Source organism: Penicillium bovifimosum, assembly GCF_028826915.1.
Source record: "Penicillium bovifimosum strain IBT 22155 chromosome Unknown utg000004l_segment0_segment0, whole genome shotgun sequence".
Lineage (NCBI taxonomy): Eukaryota > Fungi > Ascomycota > Eurotiomycetes > Eurotiales > Aspergillaceae > Penicillium > Penicillium bovifimosum.
Genome location: NW_026622713.1, coordinates 845,636 through 867,147, shown reverse-complemented (window position 1 = coordinate 867,147; position 21,512 = coordinate 845,636). Strand labels below are relative to the sequence as shown.

At 49.0% G+C, this 21,512-nt stretch overlaps 6 protein-coding genes across 6 annotated transcripts; all 6 read left to right on the top strand.

Annotated features, from left to right (window-relative positions):
* Nucleotides 1–5: 5 nt before the first annotated feature.
* Nucleotides 6–4,473, top strand: N7515_004618 (multidrug resistance-associated protein; the record flags this gene model as incomplete). Its single annotated transcript, XM_056665362.1, is given in 12 exon segments — nt 6–11; nt 62–341; nt 410–636; nt 669–1,176; nt 1,196–1,419; nt 1,481–1,643; nt 1,692–2,048; nt 2,110–2,233; nt 2,287–2,474; nt 2,552–3,173; nt 3,265–3,947; nt 4,202–4,473. The coding sequence occupies 12 exon segments, from the start codon at nt 6–8 to the stop codon at nt 4,471–4,473; spliced, it is 3,654 nt and encodes a 1,217-aa protein (XP_056522312.1).
* Nucleotides 4,474–7,743: 3,270 nt separating this feature from the next.
* Nucleotides 7,744–8,174, top strand: N7515_004617 (uncharacterized protein; the record flags this gene model as incomplete). Its single annotated transcript, XM_056665361.1, has 2 exons — nt 7,744–8,059; nt 8,116–8,174. The coding sequence occupies 2 exons, from the start codon at nt 7,744–7,746 to the stop codon at nt 8,172–8,174; spliced, it is 375 nt and encodes a 124-aa protein (XP_056522311.1).
* A 2,042-nt stretch (nt 8,175–10,216) lies between these two features.
* N7515_004616 (uncharacterized protein) lies at nt 10,217–14,291 on the top strand (the record flags this gene model as incomplete). The annotated part of the gene is made up of 4 exons (XM_056665360.1): nt 10,217–10,672; nt 10,726–10,844; nt 10,895–11,103; nt 11,170–14,291. The coding sequence occupies 4 exons, from the start codon at nt 10,217–10,219 to the stop codon at nt 14,289–14,291; spliced, it is 3,906 nt and encodes a 1,301-aa protein (XP_056522310.1).
* Nucleotides 14,292–15,932: 1,641 nt separating this feature from the next.
* Nucleotides 15,933–16,574, top strand: N7515_004615 (uncharacterized protein; the record flags this gene model as incomplete). Its single annotated transcript, XM_056665359.1, has 1 exon — nt 15,933–16,574. The coding sequence occupies one exon, from the start codon at nt 15,933–15,935 to the stop codon at nt 16,572–16,574; it is 642 nt and encodes a 213-aa protein (XP_056522309.1).
* A 633-nt stretch (nt 16,575–17,207) lies between these two features.
* N7515_004614 (putative flavin-binding monooxygenase) lies at nt 17,208–19,308 on the top strand (the record flags this gene model as incomplete). The annotated part of the gene is made up of 5 exons (XM_056665358.1): nt 17,208–17,823; nt 17,885–17,991; nt 18,055–18,590; nt 18,650–19,103; nt 19,174–19,308. The coding sequence occupies 5 exons, from the start codon at nt 17,208–17,210 to the stop codon at nt 19,306–19,308; spliced, it is 1,848 nt and encodes a 615-aa protein (XP_056522308.1).
* A 403-nt stretch (nt 19,309–19,711) lies between these two features.
* N7515_004613 (F-box protein) lies at nt 19,712–21,384 on the top strand (the record flags this gene model as incomplete). Its single annotated transcript, XM_056665357.1, is given in 2 exon segments — nt 19,712–20,980; nt 20,998–21,384. 2 exon segments carry the CDS (start codon nt 19,712–19,714, stop codon nt 21,382–21,384), a joined length of 1,656 nt encoding a protein of 551 aa, XP_056522307.1.
* Nucleotides 21,385–21,512: the final 128 nt, after the last annotated feature.

The window sequence follows — 21,512 nt, the reverse complement described above, 5'->3', positions numbered from 1 at the left end:
CGGGAATGGCGGTATGTGCGTGCGGCAAGCGTGTTTGTTCCTTGCTTAACATAAATTCCAGATATCCACCGCCATCTATTGGCGTCTCACTTATCGCTTGGCGACAATGGCACGAGCTGGGTTGATATCGATTATATATTACCACACGACCGAACTACATGGTAGTGATGTAAAAGATACGTCAGCCCTGACATTGATGGGCACCGATGTGGAACGTATAGTGGAAAGTCTCAAATCACTACATGAAACCTGGGCATCAATCATTGAAGTTGCCGTCGCTCTATTTCTCTTAGAGCGTCAAATTTTCCTGGCATGCCTTGTGCCTGCTTGTATCTGTTTTGGTGGGTATTCATATTCCTATCTTGATATATTCATATGGTTACCACCAATGGGACTGACTTGGTCTTAGCTTGTGCTTCTGGAGCTGGTCCAGTGTCAACTCGAACAGCACCGGCGCAGAAAGCCTGGGTTGAACGAATTCAAATCAGACTTGCGGTGACTTCAGCGTTCTTGGGGAATATGAAAGCTGTGAAGATGCTGGGTCTTAAAGAACCGCTTTTTGGCCTGGTTACAAAGTTGCGAGAGGCAGAATTGAAAACATCTTCCCGTTTTCGCAGGCTTCTTGTCTGGACAGTGGTGTTATGTAAGCATTTCGAATTCCTGTGAAGGAGAGAAGCTTACTGTCTGGAGCCAATATTCCAAGCGATTTTGCTCCGTACGCGACATTTGCGGCTTATGCCATCATCTCTGTTGCCCGAAACGATCAATCACTCTTAGCTTCTCAAGCGTTCACCTCACTCTCTCTTATTTCATTGTTAACAGCGCCCCTGTTAGCGTTTGTCCAAGCAGTTCCCGCACTGTTCGAGTCGAAGGGATGTTTTGAGAGAATCGAGGTATACTTGGCCATCCCAACCGACAACTATAAAAATCCTCGGTTGGTAACCAAAGATATGATTGTGGCAAGTCAGCAAAGGGCCATGGAATTGACTAGTGGCGAAATTCAGTCGAAGACTGGGGCTGGTGTGATATCATTCAAGGATGTCAATATATCATGGTCTGTTGATACCGAACCTGTGCTCAAAAACCTCACGTTAGATATAAAAAGAGGAATAACAGTGGTCGTCGGTCCAGTTGGCTCTGGAAAATCTGCACTCATTGCGGGCATTTTGGGGGAAAGTGTTCTTAGCGGGTCAAGTAATACACCAATATCGAATGTTGCTTACTGTCAGCAGACGCCTTGGCTTGTCAACAATACGATTGAACACAATATCACCGGGGGGGGAGCTTGATCCCAAGTGGTACGAGTTTTGTGTGTCTGCTTCTGGTTTGGAAGATGACCTGAAAGCCATGCCTGGGGGAAGCATGTATGTGGCCGGAAGTGATGGGGTCTCTCTAAGTGGAGGCCAAAAGCAACGTGTGGTAAGTTACTAAAGCTTATATTTGACATGTAACGACTACTAATAATTCTTGGTCTTCAAAGGCTCTTGCGAGAGCGATCTACTCGAGACTACCCATCATTCTCCTAGATGACCCATTTAGCGGCTTGGACTCTAGGTGTATCGGCCACATCTCTTCAACGCTCTTTGCTCGGGACGGGTACTTCCGGGAAAGTGGGAAAACCGTGATCCTCGCTACGCATAATCGTATGCGCCCTCTCAAAAATGGGTTCCTAAGAAACTAACATGTTACAGGAACGCTGCTTCCATTTGCCGATGAAGTGATTGTTCTCAATGATGGCAACGTTGTTGATAGTGGGACTTCGCAAGAAATTCTGATTGCCAATTCTGAAATCGCTGTGAAATCTCTTATGGAACCGGAGACTGAGCAATGCGGTACAGGTCAAATAATCGACGACCGAAAAGAGATTTGTGGTGGTACAACTCAAGAAATCCAGGTCCAAGATAAAAATGATACGAAAAAGCCTGATTTCTCGCGACGCGATGGCTCTTGGCAAGTGTACGCATATTATGTTCGGAGCGCAGGCACTTTGGTCGCATGTCTTTTCATCGCATCTTTCATCGTTTCGACCTTTCTCAGCAAATTTTCTAGTAAGTCGGAGTATTACTCGCTGTTCGCTTCATTCAAAGGCCTGGAACGTTTGTTGCTTAGCTATTTGGATTCGATGGTGGTCCGATTCAAATGCGAAAGCGCCGAATGCCAAGGTTGGCTTCTATCTCGGGATATACACCGCTTTCACTGTTTTGAGCATCAGTTGCTTCGTACTTGGCTGCTAGTAAGCTTCGTGTTGACACAACGTTGCTTTCTACTTGACTAATCAGAACCAAGCCTACTTTTCATCAATATCATAAACGAAACAGCATTCGGCTTACATGCAGATTTATTGAGAGCTACACTCGAAGCACCTTTCAGCTTTTTTCAAGTGACTGACAGTGGGTCCATTACAAACAGATTCAGCCAAGATATTGACCTAATCGACATGAAACTCCCTGCCTGGGTAGTTAATACGGTAGCGAGTAAGCACTACAAAGTTCCTCATCATCAACCGACTTCTCCTTCAAGTAATATGCATCATGCCTGACTTCTATAACAGACGGCTCTCAAACCATCATAAATCTCGTTATCTTTTGCGCAGTCGGAAAGTATATGGCAGCTTTCTTCCCAGTTCTCATCCTCGCTTTTTTTTTAATCCAATCATACTACCTCCGGACTTCTCGTCAAATGCGATTACTTGATATTGAAGCAAAGGCGCCTCTATATACTACCTTTACAGAGACACTAAAAGGAGTTGTCACAATCAAGGCATTTGGGTGGCAGAAAGCGTTCCTAGCAAACTGCCAGAGGCAACTCAATGACTCCCAAAAGCCCTTCTACACCCTTCTTTGTATACAGGAATGGCTGAACCTTGTGCTGAGCTTAGTGGTAGCTGCCATGGCAGTCATACTACTCGCCATAACAACCTCTTTCAGAGATAAGTTCAGCGGTGGTGTCATGGGTGTAGCGTTGAACCTGATCTTGACATTAAATCAATCTTTGGTACGCACGATTCAGTCTTGGACTCAACTTGAAACTTCGATTGGGGCCGTTTCTCGAGTGCAGGCTTTCCAGAAGAATACGCCATCGGAGGCAAACATTCAATCGCCACATTCGTCTCCAGTCGATGAGTGGCTATCTGAGGGCAGAGTTTCTCTGAAAGATGTCTCGGTCTTTTACCAGTAAGTCAGGCAAACCTCCGCACGCAAATTCCTTTTTTTTCAATTGGAGGCCTTGAATTCACATTCGGAATCAGCCCCAATGGCCCTCCAGTTCTAAAAGATTTGTCCATGGATATCGACCCGGGGAAGAGAATTGCAATTTGCGGGCCGTCAGGGAGTGGGAAAACGACCCTAATCATGACGCTTCTCCGAATGGTCGAAATCAAAATGGTCATGTCTTGATAGATGGGAAAAATCTAGCCTCGCTCGAACCAAACGATATTCGCATACGATTGAACGTTATACCTCAGGAGCCGTTCTTTGTGCCCGGCAAATTGAGATTCAATCTGGATTTTCATGGAAAATTCTCTGATGAAAATATTGAATCTGCCATTAGAAAAGTTGGACTGTGGAAAAGGGTCAGCGCTGGCGGTGGTCTTGACATGCCTATGATAGTGTCTGATTGGTCTGCCGGCGAAAAACAGCTACTGGCATTGGCCAGAGCATTGAACATTCAGAGCCCCATTCTAATTCTAGATGAGGCAACCAGCAGGTACGATTTCTTCTTTCAGCCTGATAACCATTTGGGTAAAATCATCACACTGATGTTTGTGCGTCATAGTGTCGACTGGGAAACAGAGTCAACAATGCAAAGAGTAATTGACGCCGAATTCACCAAGCAGACAATCATTGCTGTTGTGCATAGACACCGATTTATTGATCGATATGACCGAGTGGCTCTGCTCAAAAGCGGGGAGCTCATCGAATACGACGACCCCTTCAGTCTGTTGAGACGTGATTCAGAGTTCAAAAAACAATATGCTAGACCAGAAAATCTTTCTTAACTTGTTCAATCGAAATTGGCTCCGCCTTACCTTTCCTTTTGCGCATTATTTCGTTTTGTTCATTTTCTTCTGTAGGGTTTCCCCACCTATCCTCTGGACTCCCACAAAGGGCATTGCTAACATAATATCCCAGACAAACCATCCTGGGGCGCAACAGTATGGATCTGGACATCTGAGATCTTCTCAATGAACGTGCGTGCCCAGGCCGTGGGCATGGCATCGCAGACGCAGAACGTGACGAGGGATTCTACGCTTTTTACATATTCGCCGGTATCAACTTCTTGCTTGCAATTTTCGTTTGCTTCTTTATTCCGGGGACTAAGCAGGTTCCTCTTGAGGAGATCGATACATTGTTTGGCGGTGCCAACCACGTTGCGCAGGGTCAGGAGATTCTGGCGCAGCAGAAGGGGGCTCAACTGGAGTGGGAAGGGGATGAGAAGCCTAGTGCTGTTACTGTGGATAATGTTCGGAAGTAGATTGTGGTATTTATGTTGACTTGGGTGTATTTTCTGCAGAATCATGCCTTGAACTTCTCTGACACACCGTCTCTGTCAAATCTCGTTGCACTTGTAACTCGCTGTCTGACATCCTACCCATACTTACGATTGATCTCGAACATAGGTACGGAGTACACGTTGGTGTGTCTAGAAAATGCATATTCTATCTCAACCGCCGGTCGTTTGCGACGACCCCGGGGAATCCTATCCCGCACGTGCGAGCCACCGCGTCGCTGACGGTAGGATGGGTGGTCCGGTGTGCCCTCAAGGTCTTTGCTTTCCGTCCCAGACGGTGGGTGTACCCTGGATCAGAGCAGCTTAAACAAGACGGCGGCGGCGTTGGGAGCGCAGGACGTCCTGTTCGATCTTTTCCATGTCCCAGCGGAAAGCCCAATTCTAGAGGAAGAATGCGAGGATCTTGCTCGGGTCGGTGGTGTTGGGCAATGCGGGTGGAAGCTTGGCTGGACTTGGGGGTCCGAGGGGGAGTATCGGCGGTCCATGCGCTTGGTGTCTGTTTCGCGCCGACTGTCACGGTCGTCTTAATTAATCGCTGTGGCCTCCGTGGACAGGGTCAAAAATCCCAGTCGCCAACCCGACGCGCTGCTTTGCTTGTTTGGCGCACCAAATCTTTCGAGGTAGGATATCTGGGCGGAGTATCTTGTTTGCCGTATCTGGACTGTTTCACTCCTTCCATTCTTTCATCCTCTCGAAGCTGAGAACCAAGTCGTCGATGCGGAGGATCTGACACCCACATTTTGAGTAGGCAATGCCGTACTATAGGTTCCCTTTCGACATGCGCCCTGCTTGTCGAACTGGCCCATAAGGGTCTCGGGTCCAATATACTCGCGATCGCCTTCACCCTCAATGCCATATCTGAAGCATCATCAGATAGCTATCTGATTTCAGGACGTTCTGAGTCACATCATTTTCCATCTGAGGAACGGATTTATTGGACTCGGCTCATCTAGTCCAGTGCGGACCAACGGTGGTCATCAAAAGTATGAGGGTATTAATGATGACCTATAGGTAGGCCTGCGGATACTGGGTTTGTCAGTCTCATCCAGCATGGTCGAAACCTGCCCCGCGCAAATGCTGATGGCGGAGCCAGTCATGAAGGCCGTGATGGCGGGCAGAGGAATGCAATCGACAATGAAGCCGAGGCGCAAGATACCCAACACAAAGACAATGCCGCCACAGACAACTGCAAGAGGATGCAATGAAGTGACCCGGGTAATCAATAACGTTCAGGGATTGACGTTGACGCTGTTTCGTCGCGAATTGGCACCGCGAGTTGGCTTGTGAATTGGCTCGGGTGCCATCCTAGGGAACAAAAGAAGTAAGTAATGAGATCGCATGGTGGACTGACATCCTCGTCGGAAGATCGCCTGTTACTTACTGTATAGGCCTGTCGATTCTCAAAGATCCAAAAGGCACTCGACTCCCACAGGAAATCGTTTGAGTACCGATACCAGTTTTCCTCTTCTACTACACAACTGATATCAACCATGGCAAAAATTCTGATAAGCCTGCACCGACAACGCCTGTCCGAAATGCGCGTTATCAACCTTTAAGGCGACTAGCGCGCATAGATGTAGTAGTCGCCAAGATGAACATTCTTGGCAGCTCGGTCCACTTTGTGGTTGACAACGTCAAATTTGTTGTTGGCGTTCTGTAAATCGTGGTCGAGCCGGTGGATTCTTTCCTCGACCTTGCTGAACTTCGCCTCAAGAAGGGTCGTGAAGCCCGCAATGCGTTTGTCGACCAGACTTTGATGTCTACTGAATTCACAGCGCACAACGTGAGGTTAGATGCCTATCTTCAAGGTTGCGAAGAACTGCGGCTCCGGAGAGGACCGTATTTTGTCCCACAACTTTCCAGATGAGAGTCTGAACTCCTTCACTACCCGTTGGTGTTCGTCAGTCGTTTTGGTCATTGTGTGGTTGTTCTCGGTCAAGTTAGATTTGTATCGCCTGCAGTGGTCAGCATCAGCTTCCATCACGGAGACGGTCTGCAGAACCGGGGTGATGCCTTTGAAAAGACATGGGGTATCCTTACCAAGAGAGACGAGGGACTGAGTCCCCACCGAGGCAGCCGAAGAAAGGACCCGGCTCGGACCCTTCATTTTCTACCGGCGGGTTATGAGACGCTTCATCAACCGATTCCGCACACCGGATCAGTCTACAATGAGGTTCTAGATCTCAGGATACAAACGAAGCACGGTATCCAACTGTGACGTTGCAGCCCTGATGTTCTTTTCTATCCATCACTCTGTCAAAGCATTTTCCACACTGATTTGTCAGCCTCTCGTTCACTGCAGCTCACTGACATGGAACGGCTGTCTGTCACTACTCTGAAGGACATTCAAAATGCCACGTTGCACTAGGTCGAACACTTGCTGACGATCCCACAGAAGCAGCTCGCGATCGGCGCAAGCTTGATGTAGCAGCTTGTTGGATTTTGAGAGGGTTGCGTTAGAATCCCGCAAATGACGGTGCTCCTCTTCCAACCGTATCCTCCGTGATCAGTATCCAAGTTTCGGTGAAGGTCCCCATCGTAGCTTTCTTCACCTTCGTTTTCTGTTCTCAGCGCCTTCACTTCGGTGAAAACTTTCAGATTTATTACAAATCTGCTTGGATTGAATGATGGCTCACCCATATCTCATCTCTTTCCGGGTGTTACCTTATAAGATGGAGCTTCACGGCGGGAGATAGAAAGACTATTATTGGCTGTCGTAAACCTACTTCTGTAAAGTCTGTCAACATACCGGCTCAGGTTTGCGTACACCAAATATGAATATTTCTGTATAACAAAGACGTGCGTTTGAGTGGGATAGGAGATGATTTGCTCCATCGGATTCGGCTGAGTGATAGAAGCGTGGATGTTGTCGAATTCTATAAGTACCGCAGATGGTATGAAAAAAACTGAGTTATGCCTTCAGAAGTTTTACGTGAGGGGTCTTTAAGACTAAAGATTTAGGTTGGCTCTGAAAATGCATTAAGGCTTCTCTTCACTATCCCAGACCCGATTTGAGGGGCGTGAGAGTAGCCCATCCGTAAAGAAAATTACTGAGAGTCTCAAGTCTTTTTCTACAAAGACACAAGCAGCAGATATAGAAAATTGATGGCGACCAAATTCATTGGTACCGTTTTCACTCTTATTGCGACCGACACGACAATCTCTCCGCCTTTCATCTATAAGTAGGCCCGAGTTTGCTGTTTCAATTCAAGGACTCCTAAATCCGCGAAAAACATGGATTCCGGTCCTATCGATACATCAAAGGATGGAATCTCGACAGCAGAGGGAGGCAGGCCACTTCGAGATACAAAAGCAAAGCAAGACCAGCAAGCGAAGCTCGATAAAAAAAGGGAGCAATTAGAAGAACTTAAAAAGGTCGAAGAGGGAGATCTCTCACATGCTCAAAAGAAGAAGATTGCTAAGCTTGAAAAGGAGCTTGGTATCGACGAGACTAGCAAGTCAGTGGATCCCCAGAGTAAACCACAGTATCCAGAATCCACCCCGGGCGATCGTGAGGGAGAGAAAAATGAAGAGTGCCGTCAAACACCAGGTGATTCATCTTCACCGGAAACCGAAAGACTGGGCTTTTACAATCAAAACTGGAAGGGTTATTCTGGCAGCCCGTCAACCCAGACCGCTCCAAACACATCACCCGAAATGGCTGACGAGGGCGGTGTTGCCGTAGCATATTCTCTATGCAAATGCTTCGGAGATAAATCACGGACAATTTACCGTTACGGGCCACCCGGTCATTCAAAACATGAGTTCGGGACATCAAAAGCACACACAAAAGATGAGATTACGGGTCTTTTACTGATATCTGGAAAACACAAAACGATTTTAGACATTCAAGAAAATGGTCAGTGGCTGTACGGCTTCCCCAATATTAGGAAAGTAGTCAGTGTTGTGACTCTGACACCAAATCCCCACCGAAAATGGAAGCCGCGAATGACCAAAAAGGGGAAAGCCATTCATGTATTTCCTACTATACTTGTGGGAATTCTGTGGGATCAAATACAGGAGAGACACAAAAAAATGCTTGAAGATGGAGAGAGCTTCATTTTCAGGGGCAAACTGATGGAAAGGCTCAAGAAAAAACAAAAGATGTCTCTGGATATCTGGATTCGTGACGCGGCGAGACACCAGGACCTATCGTACCAAGCCTGGCTAAGCGAAAATGGTATTACCAATCGAGATAGGCCTCCCACTTTCTTTCCAGGTGCTGATTGGGCCAATCCTCCTGTGAAAACAAAAGAGACTAAATCTCAATCCGTGCGAACGAAGTCCAATACGAAGGACTCAGGTCACGCTCAGTGAGGGGGAGCAGGCCCCTCAGCGAGCAAATCAGAGTGCTCAGGTCTCGCTCAGTGAGCGAGTTCATCCGGCTTATGTAATGATCAGGCGATGCTCAGTGAGCAAGTTTAATGATTATGTAATACTCAGGAACGTGCTCAGTTTTACTCAGTGAGCAAAAGGCGGCAAGGGGTGAGCACTAAAGCGGAAAGGGAAAGCCATTTCGCTCGGTCTAAAATTCGGTGTATATGCCAGCTCAAGGCATCCTGTCGAGCGATAATGATCTTTAAGACCAAGCGCTATGCTCCACTTTGGCGATCTCGTGGGGTCGTAGGGCACTATGATGTATCTGATTAGATTGAGATCGATTTTATGGACCAGAATAACCTAGATGCGAACGACGCCAGAAGCATTATACTAGTATTGGATATCGGAATATTCTGCATGCTGCTTGTCAATGTGCATCATACTGTGTACAGCCTGCAATGTACCACCTCGGCTTTGCATCTCACGTGTGAACATAGTTGTTTTGATTCTTCCCAAGCAGATAGTGCTTCGTATTTCCATTGTTTCTCTTCCATTTGTATATCTCAAATCACATGTGCATATGCTGTGTGAACAATTATTGACATGGAAATTATGCAATGTCAATATGACGCTATTGGTTGCCCATTGCGACGAGCGAAAGTTAATAAACAACAAAAGTCGGGCTCATCTTCAGGCACGACCATGGTTGACCAACTTCTACAGTAACTGTAAACAAAAACCTCAGAGGAAAGAGCGTCCATCGCTACTTCCAGAATAATCCAAGGGTCTCACACATACGCAGTACAACCCCTTACGCAATAAATCTCCCTACGTCGTTGTCGGACATCCCCTCTTATCCCTGCGCTTATCATCACGCGCTTATCGCCCCTTGTTTTCTCTCCCGTCCGCTTTTCAACATCCCACCTCAAGTGACTTTGCGCTCTTGTTGCGATCCAACTATCTTCACCAACGCATCTTCCTATTCGGATTTGGTACGTTGATATAACTCCGTTCTGCTTCGCTATGGACATTGAAAGCCTTCGCTTGCCTGATCCCCACATCCGCACCTTTTTGCGATTGATACTAGTTCGACGTGATCTGTTTGTCCCCGTTGTCTGCACAAATCTGTGTTACAGCCTCACTCTGAAAATCTGTCCATCGCTCTGTTCATAACAAGCTATCAGTCTTGTGCGCCTACAGAGTCATCCCACTAACTTCCTTCCTGACTAGTGACAAATCCGAATCCCAGTCTATCCGCTATCCTCCTATCTGCCATAGTTGTTGTCGCGCCTCGATTGCTCGGAATTTCCAGTCCCAAAATTCTCCTCTCTCTGTCCATTCCCTTCGGTGTCTATTCTGAGTTGATACCAATCTCTCGGTAGTCACAATGGAGGCGAAGGCAGCAGAACTCCTGGGGGCTTTCAAGAACCCCAACCTGTCCGTCGATTCGAAGCTCGCCTATCTCTCAAGTGTTAAGTCTGATATCAAACAAAAGAATGTTCCAGAAGGAGCAATTCGCCCTATTTTCGAAACATTGCGCCTTGCCATCGGCTCACAACATTACTCCGTTCTTGGTGCGGGGTTCTCCACATTAGGCCACCTTCTGAAGCGCCTTGCCATCCAAGACCAGCAGCAATGGATTGTTCACCAAGCTCAAACTCTGTATCCAATCTTGTTAGAACGTCTGAATGACCAGAAAGAACGTGTAAGGGCCCAGGCAGCTTCAATATTCACCGATCTCTGGCCATTTGCAGGCAGCGAAGTTGAATACCATGTGTTGGAAGTTGCGCTGGTTGGCAAAAACCATCGGGCCAAAGAGATGAGCATGCTTTGGTTGGCAAATGTATGTTTATGCACTCTGCAAGGCCTACCGCAGCTACTGACCTGGACCTGCAGATGACGAAGAACCACGGTCTGTTGATCCGCCAATATGTTCCTTCTCTAGTCGCGTGCTTAGAGGACGCCGACAGTGCCGTTCGAGATACGGCCAAGTTGGTAGTGATCGAGCTGTTTAAGTGAGGGACTCTAAATTTCCTTCGTATCCATCGCATGCTAATAAACTTAGAAACGGCCCCGCAAGAGCGAAATCCGATTTGCAAAAGCAGATGGCTGCACGTGGTGTGAGAAAATCTATTGCCAACGCCGTCCTTTCAGGTATTGGTCTAGGATCCGCTGAACCCGAGGCTACATCCTCTACGCGCCCAATCTCTCGCGCTGAGCGCTCGGTATCAGTGATGTCCTCCCGTTCACATGCCGCGGAACAGCATGATGATGGTCAGTATCTTGGGCTTCCTTTTGCATACAATGTATTTTTTGGCATACATTCTAACATTTCCACAGAACTGGAGCCTGTCAAGAGCCGCCCGGCTTCGAGAGCTCACCGCGAGCGACCTGTAGCCTCCTCGGTGTCCGCAGAACCACAAAGTTACCATCACACACCGGCTCCGAAACAAGCTCCCCAGCAAGAATTACCATACGAAGATGGCTTGGAACCGTATGATGTTGCCTCAGCGAGGGATATCGATGATCTTGTGCGCGATATGCTACCCTGGTTCGATGGAAAAGAATCCGAGGATAACTGGTCCAAACGCGAAAAGAACGTGATCCTTTTCCGAAGATTGACACGAGGAAATGCGCCCCAAGACTTCTCGCAAACCTATCTTAATGCAGTCAAGACACTTCTTGATGGGATCTTCAAAGTCGTCAACTCTCTACGGACCACAATGTCGAGCAACGGAAGTCTTTTGATCCAAGATATTGCTCGGAGATGCGGTCCCAAGATTGACCCGATGGTTGAGATCATTATGCAGAATTTGCTGAAGCTGTGCTCAGCTCTGAAAAAGATCGCTGCCCAACACGGCAATGCCGCTGTCGATGTGGTCATCAAGAATGTCTCGTTCAGCAATCGTCTTCTGCAGCATGTCTGTTTCGCAACACAGGATAAAAACGTTGGAGTTCGCCTGTTTGCCTCGGGATGGCTGAAATCTTTGATAATTCGACAGGCCCACCACAAAAGTGCAGTTGAACATGGTGGCGGCCTTGAACTCATTGAGAAATCGATTACAAAATGTTTAGGGGATGCCAACCCGGGGGTGCGTGAGTCTACCCGAAGTACGTTCTGGACGTTCTATGGCGTGTGGCCAGAAAGAGCCAATGTGATAGCGGACACACTCGATGCGAAATCGCGGACCCTGCTGGATAAGGATTCCTCAAACCCCAACCCCAAATCGAAGGGCGCACCTGCATTGCCCGCCAAGAGCCCTGCTAAGTCTCGTACTGCTTTACAAGAAGCCATCGCTGCTCGGAAGAAGGCTGCGAATCCTTCCCGGCCAGAGTCAGCCCAGCCGGCCTTTGCTGAGGTGAAGCCATCGACTCGAAGCGTACCCACTGGAGCTCCTCTCTCGTCTCTATCATCTGCGCCCATGAGACCTGGCATGAAACCTCGACGGGCTGAATTGAGTCGTCCTGCAACCGCAGACCCCTACGCTCGTCGGCCCGAGTCGCGAAACCAGACTACTAGTACACAATCTACGAGACAAGGGACAACTCCTCCTAGGTCTGTAAGGTCCAAACCATCAACACCCAACTCCAAGGCCCCCTTAACAGCGCCTCGCACTCGCCCGCATGAGTCCACACAGGCTGCTACAACTACTGGCAGGCCGAAAAAGCTCGATTTGTCCAAGTCCAAGTCCCACAATGATCTTATGGCTGCCAGTCGCGCTCGCAGCGATTCCAGCGACAGTCTAACAAATCAGCCGTCTGCTAGAACTCCTCGTCATGGGCATCATTTAAGCCCATCAGATCAACATTTCCCGACATCTATCTCGCTGGAAAGTCCGCCACTAAATCCATCGCAGTCTCTCTTGTCCTCAGCGCCACATGGTCCTCACGCTGACTCGGTTCCTGTTGAAGAACCGGAACCAATGGTACTGGAGGAAGCTATTCCCCCGCCTTACATTTCCGAACGAGAAGATCCAGTGTCTCGCGGTTCAGGATCTCCCACTCCTGGTCATTCGGATTTGGGCTTCGGTCCTGGTCCCGAATTATCTACTCTAAAATCGCAACCTGAGTCAATGGTCATCTACGAAGATCCGACGACACCAACTGCGGTCGGAACCGACGCTCCTGACTATGCTGCTTCGATTGGAAAGCCCTCCCCTTCGAAATTCGGTCTTCGCCCTGACCAACCAGAGCATGGCGCAGCAGATGTCCAGGCCGTCTCTGAAGATATTCCAGCCCCAATGACCGCTTCGATCAGAAAGCCTATTGACTTGGCGCCTAATCAGGAACCGGCTCTTAACTTTGCAGTCCGGACTCCGTCTCCAACACGTAGAACGCCGCTTCAACCGAGTCCCTCACCCACGAGGGGTCGTACCCAGCCAGCAGCTTCTAATAGAATGGATATCGAAGCCGCACTTTCTCAAGAGACTCATATGGTTCCGAACGGCCACCTTGGCAACAACGAGAATGCGACTCCGCACTTGGCCAAGACTGTTGATTTGCCTGCAGTCCCGTGGTCCGCAGCTAAGCCGAGTGCACTTGAAGAAGTCACCGCAAATGAACCGACACCACGTTCGCCGGAAGCCAGGCAGAGATCGTTAGAATTGTTGTCTCAATCAATGTCTCAATCGACTTTATCGCAGTCAACATTGTCTCAATCAACAATGTCTAGAGACTCCCCAAGGAATACCCGAAAATGGGTCGACCGTCACCGCAGTCCTAGCCCGCGTTCAAAGGACCCAGTCAATGCTAAGGAAATGATCCGCAGAGGTCTGAGCCGTATTTTATCGCGAACCATGGAGCCTTCGGGATATCGGAAGCTTCAAGCACTCATTTCATACCACGGCGATGACATTGCATCGCCAATCCAGGACTACAATGCCATGTTGGAAGCTCTGTTGGGAGAACTCGAGGCGACGCCTAACAACCGCAAGGACCATGACGTGAAGACCCAGGTCTTGTCGACCATCCGTTCCATGCTCCTGCGGACCCGCGAGCATTTCCACCCCTATGACACTCGCGCTATGGCAGCTATCATCCGAGCTCGCCGCCACTACGAGTCCACTTCACACTTTGTGAGTGGTTTAGAGGAAATCGCGGATAAACTCGTGTTCTTGACACTGCCTCAAACGGCTATTGCTGGCGTCCTGGAGGCACTAGATATTGGAGACGATGAAGAGAATGACGAGACATACCGTTCCATCATCATGGGCCTGAGTACTATTCAGCAATCACTTTCACGTCCTGAAATTGACATTGATGATGACCTTCTGGCTCGCGTCGGTGCTGTGGCGATGAAGCAACTCGGGCATCCGCGCCCCGGTGTCAGGAAGAATGCTACTGAGCTCTGCACATTCTTGAACATCACTTTCGGGACTGAGCGAGTGCAAAAGATCACCCAGCCTCCTCGTGAAGGATCTCTAAACCTGCTCACCTACTTCATGGCCCGACGGACCCGGTGATTGGTACTTCTTTTGCTTCAGAACTTCAAGTGTATGTTTTTGATACCTCGGCAGCGTTGGTGGCGTGTGAAGACGTGCGGCTTTTTCCGGTGCACATTCGATTCGTTCTTGTTCCATAATTACTTCGAACAATTACTTCAAAATTCTTAATTGTACGTATGTTAATTGCCATTGAGTATCAGAGAGGTAGTAAAAGTACATGTGATCCAAATGTCTATTCTCATCGTGACAGAGCCGCTTTATCGGCACTGAGGACTTGAAGCAGTCCCGGTAGATGTTCGAGAGATGGAAGTAGAAGTGCTTCCAGTTGGGCCTGTATCGGACCTGCACATAACCACAAGCACGAGGCGTCTACTATGAAACACGGAACATCTCCAACCACACATACTTTAAATTCACTTCTCATAGTCGTGGTTCCCTTCCACTCTACATCCTTAAGAGTCACTGCAAGTCAGATGGCCAACGCTCGGTGTCATTGCCCATTCCTTTGGAAATTGTCTTTAGGACACTTTTGGACTACCAAACGTGCCCTTACGACGTATTACGACGTATTGGCCTCGAAATCTGTCCTCGGGACTTATTTAAAGGTTGTGAAAGGGATCCCAGTTCCATGACTTGGAGGACAGGGCCCAGGAACATTGTAGATGTCACTCAGATTGTGGGGTATATTTCCAGGAATGGGTGGCAAAATAATAACAAGGCACTTTGGCGGAGTGGTCTAACGCGCTGCCCTGCTATACATCAATTGTGAGGCAGTTCCTTCGGGAGCGTGAGTTCGAATCTCACAGGTGTCGATTTTTTGCTTCTCCACCTTCCCTTCCTTCTCCACCTTTCCTTCCTCCCCTTGGATTTAGCTGTCAACCTAGGAATAATTCGTGAGCGCAGGTTATTTTTTTTTTTACGAGGATTACAGGATAGTGGGAGCAGCATATCCTAGGTATGGTGTGGATGACCGCAATGGAATCTCAAGTCCCAGAACTGCTTTTTCGAAATCTTTCAAGGTTGGCTACAGATATATATCCGACTGGACGATCACAGCCCGGTGCGATCCTTCCAATTGAATACGGTCTCGGCAGGCAAGGATTAATATATCGGGCTGTAGTCTTCTCGAGGCGATTTAGGGAGATGATAGAATGAAAGAGTACGAAGCTACACCATCCCTTCATGGCAGTCTTACCTGGTAGAAAGAAGCGGTGACTAGAAAGACTTGAACCTCCCTCCCATCACACCCTCGCAAGGTCTGCACCCACTTCATCGTCGTCGCATCTACAATCCGCACCGGGCTGCGGATTCAAGCCACAAAGAGATTGTGCTCATTGGAAAATAATCCAATAATCGGTACCTACCGTGTAGACAAAGAGGAACAAGCGCCCTGTAAAAGACATCATACTGCAAAGGCCTGCATCCGCTTTATGTTGGACTCAAAGACAACAAAGACCTCTTTGAGGCTGAACCTAAATCGGAGGCTAACTGCATCCTCCCCCGAGACTATATAATCACCTTCATCTGCCTCGAACACAGAATTATCACTACTCTTCTCATCCTACTTCCGTCTACAACACTCTGTTGCCCAACCAGGTAACAATCGGACCAGCCCTTTCAAGACCTAACTCTAACATAGTTTACCCCATCCAACGCACCATGACGCCTCGAGACAACGATAGCAACAGCAGCCAGAAGCGTTTCCCTATTGACGGCGGTTCCTTTGAACGCTTCCCCATCGAGCAGGCCGTGATCTACGAACCCGAGGATGAAGTCCACCGTCGCAAGTGGCGTACCGGATCTCCCCCAGGTAACCTCCTCTCTCTCTTCCCCGACCCCGTACCCGTTGTGAAAGGCCTTAACCAGTTCCGCTTCCAGCTTAGCCGTGACAATGGAGTGATGCCCGGTCTGTTTGGTTATCTTGAGAAGTATATCAGTGCCACACACCTGGTGTGGAGCATGTGCGCCTGTCTTGCAGACAGCGGCATTGACCCGGAGTGGACGAAGACATTCGAAATGTGGCGCCCGCAGTGGCGAGAGTTCTCCAAGAGCTTTGAGTGCCATGGTAATACCGAGCGTACGTTGCCGATTGCTGCCTCCCCGGTCCGTGAGATGTGGGTTCAGAAACCCAATTCGCTTGATGTGTTCAAGCTTCGTGTTGTGTATCACAGGGAGAAGCAGCGTGATCGTGATGATCTTCAGGCTCTTTGGAAGTTCATGCTTGATGTTAAGCCCGACCTTGTTCTTGAGGGGGCTTATCTTATTACCCTCAAGCATGAGTCTTGGTTTCCGTATGAGTAGAGGTGAGTCTAGACCCCAGTGTTCCTGGCAGCAAGTATATGGGTAAGTCTCGCCTCGAAGGTGAGTGCGGTATTTACTTGTATTCGGGGTTCTTTAGTTGAGGTATCGGTATAGGTAGGTGATGTCTTCTAGTGTGAATGGTGAGTTGAGTTCGTACAAATGACAATTCATATGATAAACATGCAGTAAAGTATCGTTCAATCTATTATCCAGGCATTCCAGTGTATACCTCTATATGTGCAAACTGAACATATCGTCGAGTAGAGTAGGATAGCAGGTTTCTAGAACGGATTGTCATAGTTTCCTTTTTGGGCTGGCTCGGCCAACTTGCCTCAATGGTAAATTCGGTGGACATTCCTCCGAGCTCCCCCACGACCTCGGGGAACTGCCCGGGGTGACTGACGTTGAGCTACTCCACGTTCTCCGACTGCCCCTCGCCCGCACGGAAACACACCGTGAAACTCGGCCCAGTTACCTGCTGACAGGCTGAATCAGCATGATGGGGGCAGTGGAGGGGATAAAGGGGTTGCAAGAGCCTTGTATAAGGGCAGGACGAGGCCCGAAGAGATCTCTATCTTGTCTACTAAATTATAGTACTATCACAGCGAGAAAATCTATCGAGGTTTTCTGAAGATGGCAACAACACTGACGGGTGGAAACCCACACATCATCCAACTACCCAAAACGCCTGTTGTCGCACCCTCCGACCCGCAAACAATTGCCCAACAATGGCTCTCAAGCCTTGAAACCCAGCTCTCCCGCCCAGAATCGTTAAATATCAACGAGCTATTTCACGACGAGTCATGGTGGCGCGACATGCTTGCGCTGGACTGGGACATGCGCACCCTTCACACAGCCGCCGATATTCAGAACTTCCTGGGCAAGCAGCAAACCAAGGCACGACTGTCCAAATTCCGGCTCCAGGATACGGGCAAGTTTCAGCCACGCCTAGAGCAGGTTGTTGATGAGCTGAACTGGGTGTCCTCGATGTTTTTCTTTGAGACTGCTGTCGGCACTGGAACCGGAATGTTGCGGCTTACTCCGGCGGAGGACGGCGTTTGGAAGGCTTATTCTGTGTACACCTCGTTGCAAGAATTAAGCTCGGCTCAGGAGCCACTCGGAAAGCGTCGGGCTGCGGGCACAACCGAGTCAATGCCCGGTGGTCTGGCGGGGGGTACATGGATCGAGCGGAGGAACAGACAAAAGGAGTTCCTAAATGAGGAGCCCGTCACTTTGGTTATTGGGGCAGGTAAGGCACTAGCTGCGTCTATACGGATACTCGTGCTAGTGATACTGACTTTGATGGACAGGTCAAGCTGGATTGAATATGGGTGCGCGTTTGCAGAGCCTCGGCGTTTCGTGCTTGATTGTCGACAAGAATGAACGTGTTGGTGACAACTGGCGAAATCGGTACCGCGTAAGTCATACCGAGGCAGTTTACCCCATACTATGGAGCTCAACACTGACTTCTACTGTATAGACACTTGTCACGCACGATCCAGCTGAGTACACGCATATGGCTTATCTGCCGTTCCCGCAAAATTGGCCGCAGTTCACACCGAAAGACAAGCTGGGTGACTGGTTCGAAGCATATGCCAACCTCATGGAGTTGAATGTTTGGATGCAAACTTCGATTTTGTCAGCGGAATATGACGAAGCTGCAGGACAGTGGGTGGTTGTTCTCGCCCGCGGCGATGGGTCCCAGCGCACCATACGACCTCGTCATTTAGTCTGGTGTACTGGACACTCTGGGGAGGCGCGTGTCCCTTCATTCCCCGGCCAAGAGGCGTTTCAGGGAACAGTATACCACGGCAGTCAGCATCGCGATGCATCAGAACATGACATGCGTGGGAAGAAGGTTGTTGTCGTTGGAACTGGTAATAGCGGCCACGATATTGCTCAGAATTATTACGAGAATGGTGCAGATGTCACTATGCTGCAGCGCAGCGGAACCTATGTTATAACGGCTGAGAAGGGCGTCTTTATGATGCACAAGGGACTGCACGAGGATGGAGGGTATGTTCACAAATACTTTTCCATTACTTGATTGCCCCTATATTAATACCGACCTTTAGTCCCCCGACCGAAGAATGTGATATCGTTGGCGAGAGTCTGCCATGGCCCGTTCAACTTGCCCTGAGCGTACACATGACGAAGAAAATCGCAGAAGCCGAGAAGGATACTCTAGATGGGCTACGTCGGGCTGGGTTCGAACTTGACTTCGGCCCCGATGGGGGCGGTATTGCCCGTGCATACTTCACCCGAGGCGGCGGTTACTATATCGACGTTGGATGCAGCAAGCTCATCATCGACGGGAAAATAAAGGTCATCCATAACCCTGGCGGCATCAATGGCTTCACTGATCGTGAGCTGCTCTTGGCGAACGGCGACTCTCTGCCGGCAGATGTCGTTGTCTTGGCTACTGGATACGATAGCATGCGCACGACGGTCCGGAAAGTCTTGGGTGACAAGGTTGCAGATAGGTGCTCTGATGTCTGGGACTTGGATGCAGAAGGAGAGCTTCAGGGTGTAAGACCTCATCCAGTTATCTTTCTTTCGGTTATTCTCTTGTGATATTCGTACTAATCGTTCCCTTCAGATGTGGCGCCCGAGTGGTCACCCGGGCTTCTGGTACTTCGGTGGAAACCTCGCGTTGTGTCGGGTATACTCGAAGTTCTTAGCACTTCAGATCAAGGCTGTCGAATCTGGGCTGTCCCCAGGAGTACGACAGTAGAACGTGTTCATAGGGTTTTAGATGGTTTGATATGTAAGCACATGGCTATGTCATAAGCACTATCAAGGACTAGTCTATGAAGCGGCGGAGATGGAAAGATAGAAGCTGTTGACATACAGAGAATGTCTTTGGATGTCTTTGTGCCTTTGAGTTTGCAGCCTGAGGCTCTCATCCATTGTTTGTCCTCTCTGTTTATGCAGGCTTAAATACAGCCTACTCTCCATAGTTTCATGGATCAGTTTCTTCTTCCTATTTTCCCCATGCCACTACATGATTTCCTATCAACAGAAGCAAAACCAGACGCCCCTTTGGGAACTGAATAAAACAACACCTGCAAAGGGGCTGCCGAAGGATCGCCTCAGTGTGCCCAACCTGTACACCGGCATTTGGTTGGCCCGAAATCATGGCTTATGCCCCCGCGCTCCCCCTGGAGCTCTGGGGCTGCATTGAGTCACATCTATCCAATGCCGACATCAAATCTTTGCGCCTGACATGCAAGCAACTCAGCAATATAGTGTTTCTTCGGTTCAATCGTGTTTTTTTATCCGCCAACCCTCTCAACATAGAGGTCTTCCGCAACATTGCATCACACGACAAGTACCGTTATCAGGTCAACGAGATTATCTGGGATGAGGCGCGCTTGCGTCGGGGTCCACCACGACGAACTCAATTTGATGAGGTACATCCACATGAATTGCTCTCGGACGAGGAGAATGACGATAATCCCTACGAATGGGCTGGGATATACGGTAAACACCCTACTCGATACACAAAGGAGATGACAGAGCGCCATGGGTATGAAGAGGAACATGCGTGTCCTAAATGGTTCAGAAACGCTTGTGAGGAAAACCTTTTCGTTATGCAATGGCGGGAAGATCACAATGTGGACAGGCCTGACCATATCGCTCGCAGAGAACAGGTTCTGGCTCAGCCTTGGCTGGGGGAGCGCTGGCAATATTATCAGCAGTTGCTGCGTCAACAGGAGGATGTTCTTGCCAGTCAGAGTGATTTGGAAGCGTTCACGTTCGGCATTAAACAGTTTCCTGCCCTCAAGAGAGTTACCATCACACCTTCAGCCCACGGTCACCTCATCAGCCCCCTTTACCAGACCCCTATGATTCGGGCTTTCCCGAAAGGTTTCAATTACCCCATTCCTCGTGGTTGGCTGTACGCTAGAACCGTGAGGTGGCCCGCTGCAGCATATTCGTGGAATCAATATCCAGAGCTTAGAGATCGGTACCGCGGGTTCCGCACAGCAATGCGTGTCCTCGCCAATGAACCCAACTCTGTTTCTGAGCTGGTGATGACTTCTAACGGTATCCTCACGGGGATCAACTGCAGAATCTTCGACGAGCCCTGCGAAGAGTACGACCATTTCGCTACCGTGCTTAAGAAGCCGGGCTTCCGCCGTCTGGATATTGCCTTGCTTGCCGGTGGTCTCTATGATGAAGACCTCGAAGCATGCTGGCGATCCCTGCTTGGTGGGCGTCTGCGCCGGGCACTTGGTGAAGCAAAAGACATGGAAGAGTTCAGGCTGCATACCCCATTTGATGAATTTCTCAACGATAACGGCGGATATCCTCTGCTCCCATTACGGGACATTGTTCCCGTGGAACAATGGTCGAAACTGCGCCATTTGAACTCTCCGGCTTTGTTATCTCACAGGAGGATTGTGTCTCTTTCCTCAAGACGCTACCAAAATCCGTTCGCTCCATTGAACTTAGTATGCTGCACTTCCGTTTTGACGATGAAGACTGGTTTAGCATGCTGGAAGAAATCAAGGAAATGGTATCGGAGGGCACGCTATGGGGAGACCGGGATGCTGGATCAAGACCCAAAATTACCATCGGCATGGCAGAACACCCACTCGTGGACGTGACCCCTAGTACATATGGATACGGTGTGTGGATTGAAAAGGAGGTAGAGGATTTCATCTACGGTGAAGGGGAAAATCCCATTGGGGAGCATCGTCCCTGGGAAATCCAACTTGGAGTTGGTGTGCTGAGGAATACATTGGACCCCGGTTTTGAACATCCACACAACCGATTCTTAACTGTTGAAGTTTATCGTTGGTAAGGAAAATCATGACCCCAATGAATACTGATTCAAACATGTGCGTAAGGGTCCATCGTCGGCCCAATTAGTCTTCTTACAATGACGGGAGTATGTAGATTGAATGGTTGAAATGGGGAAGTCGGGCTCTT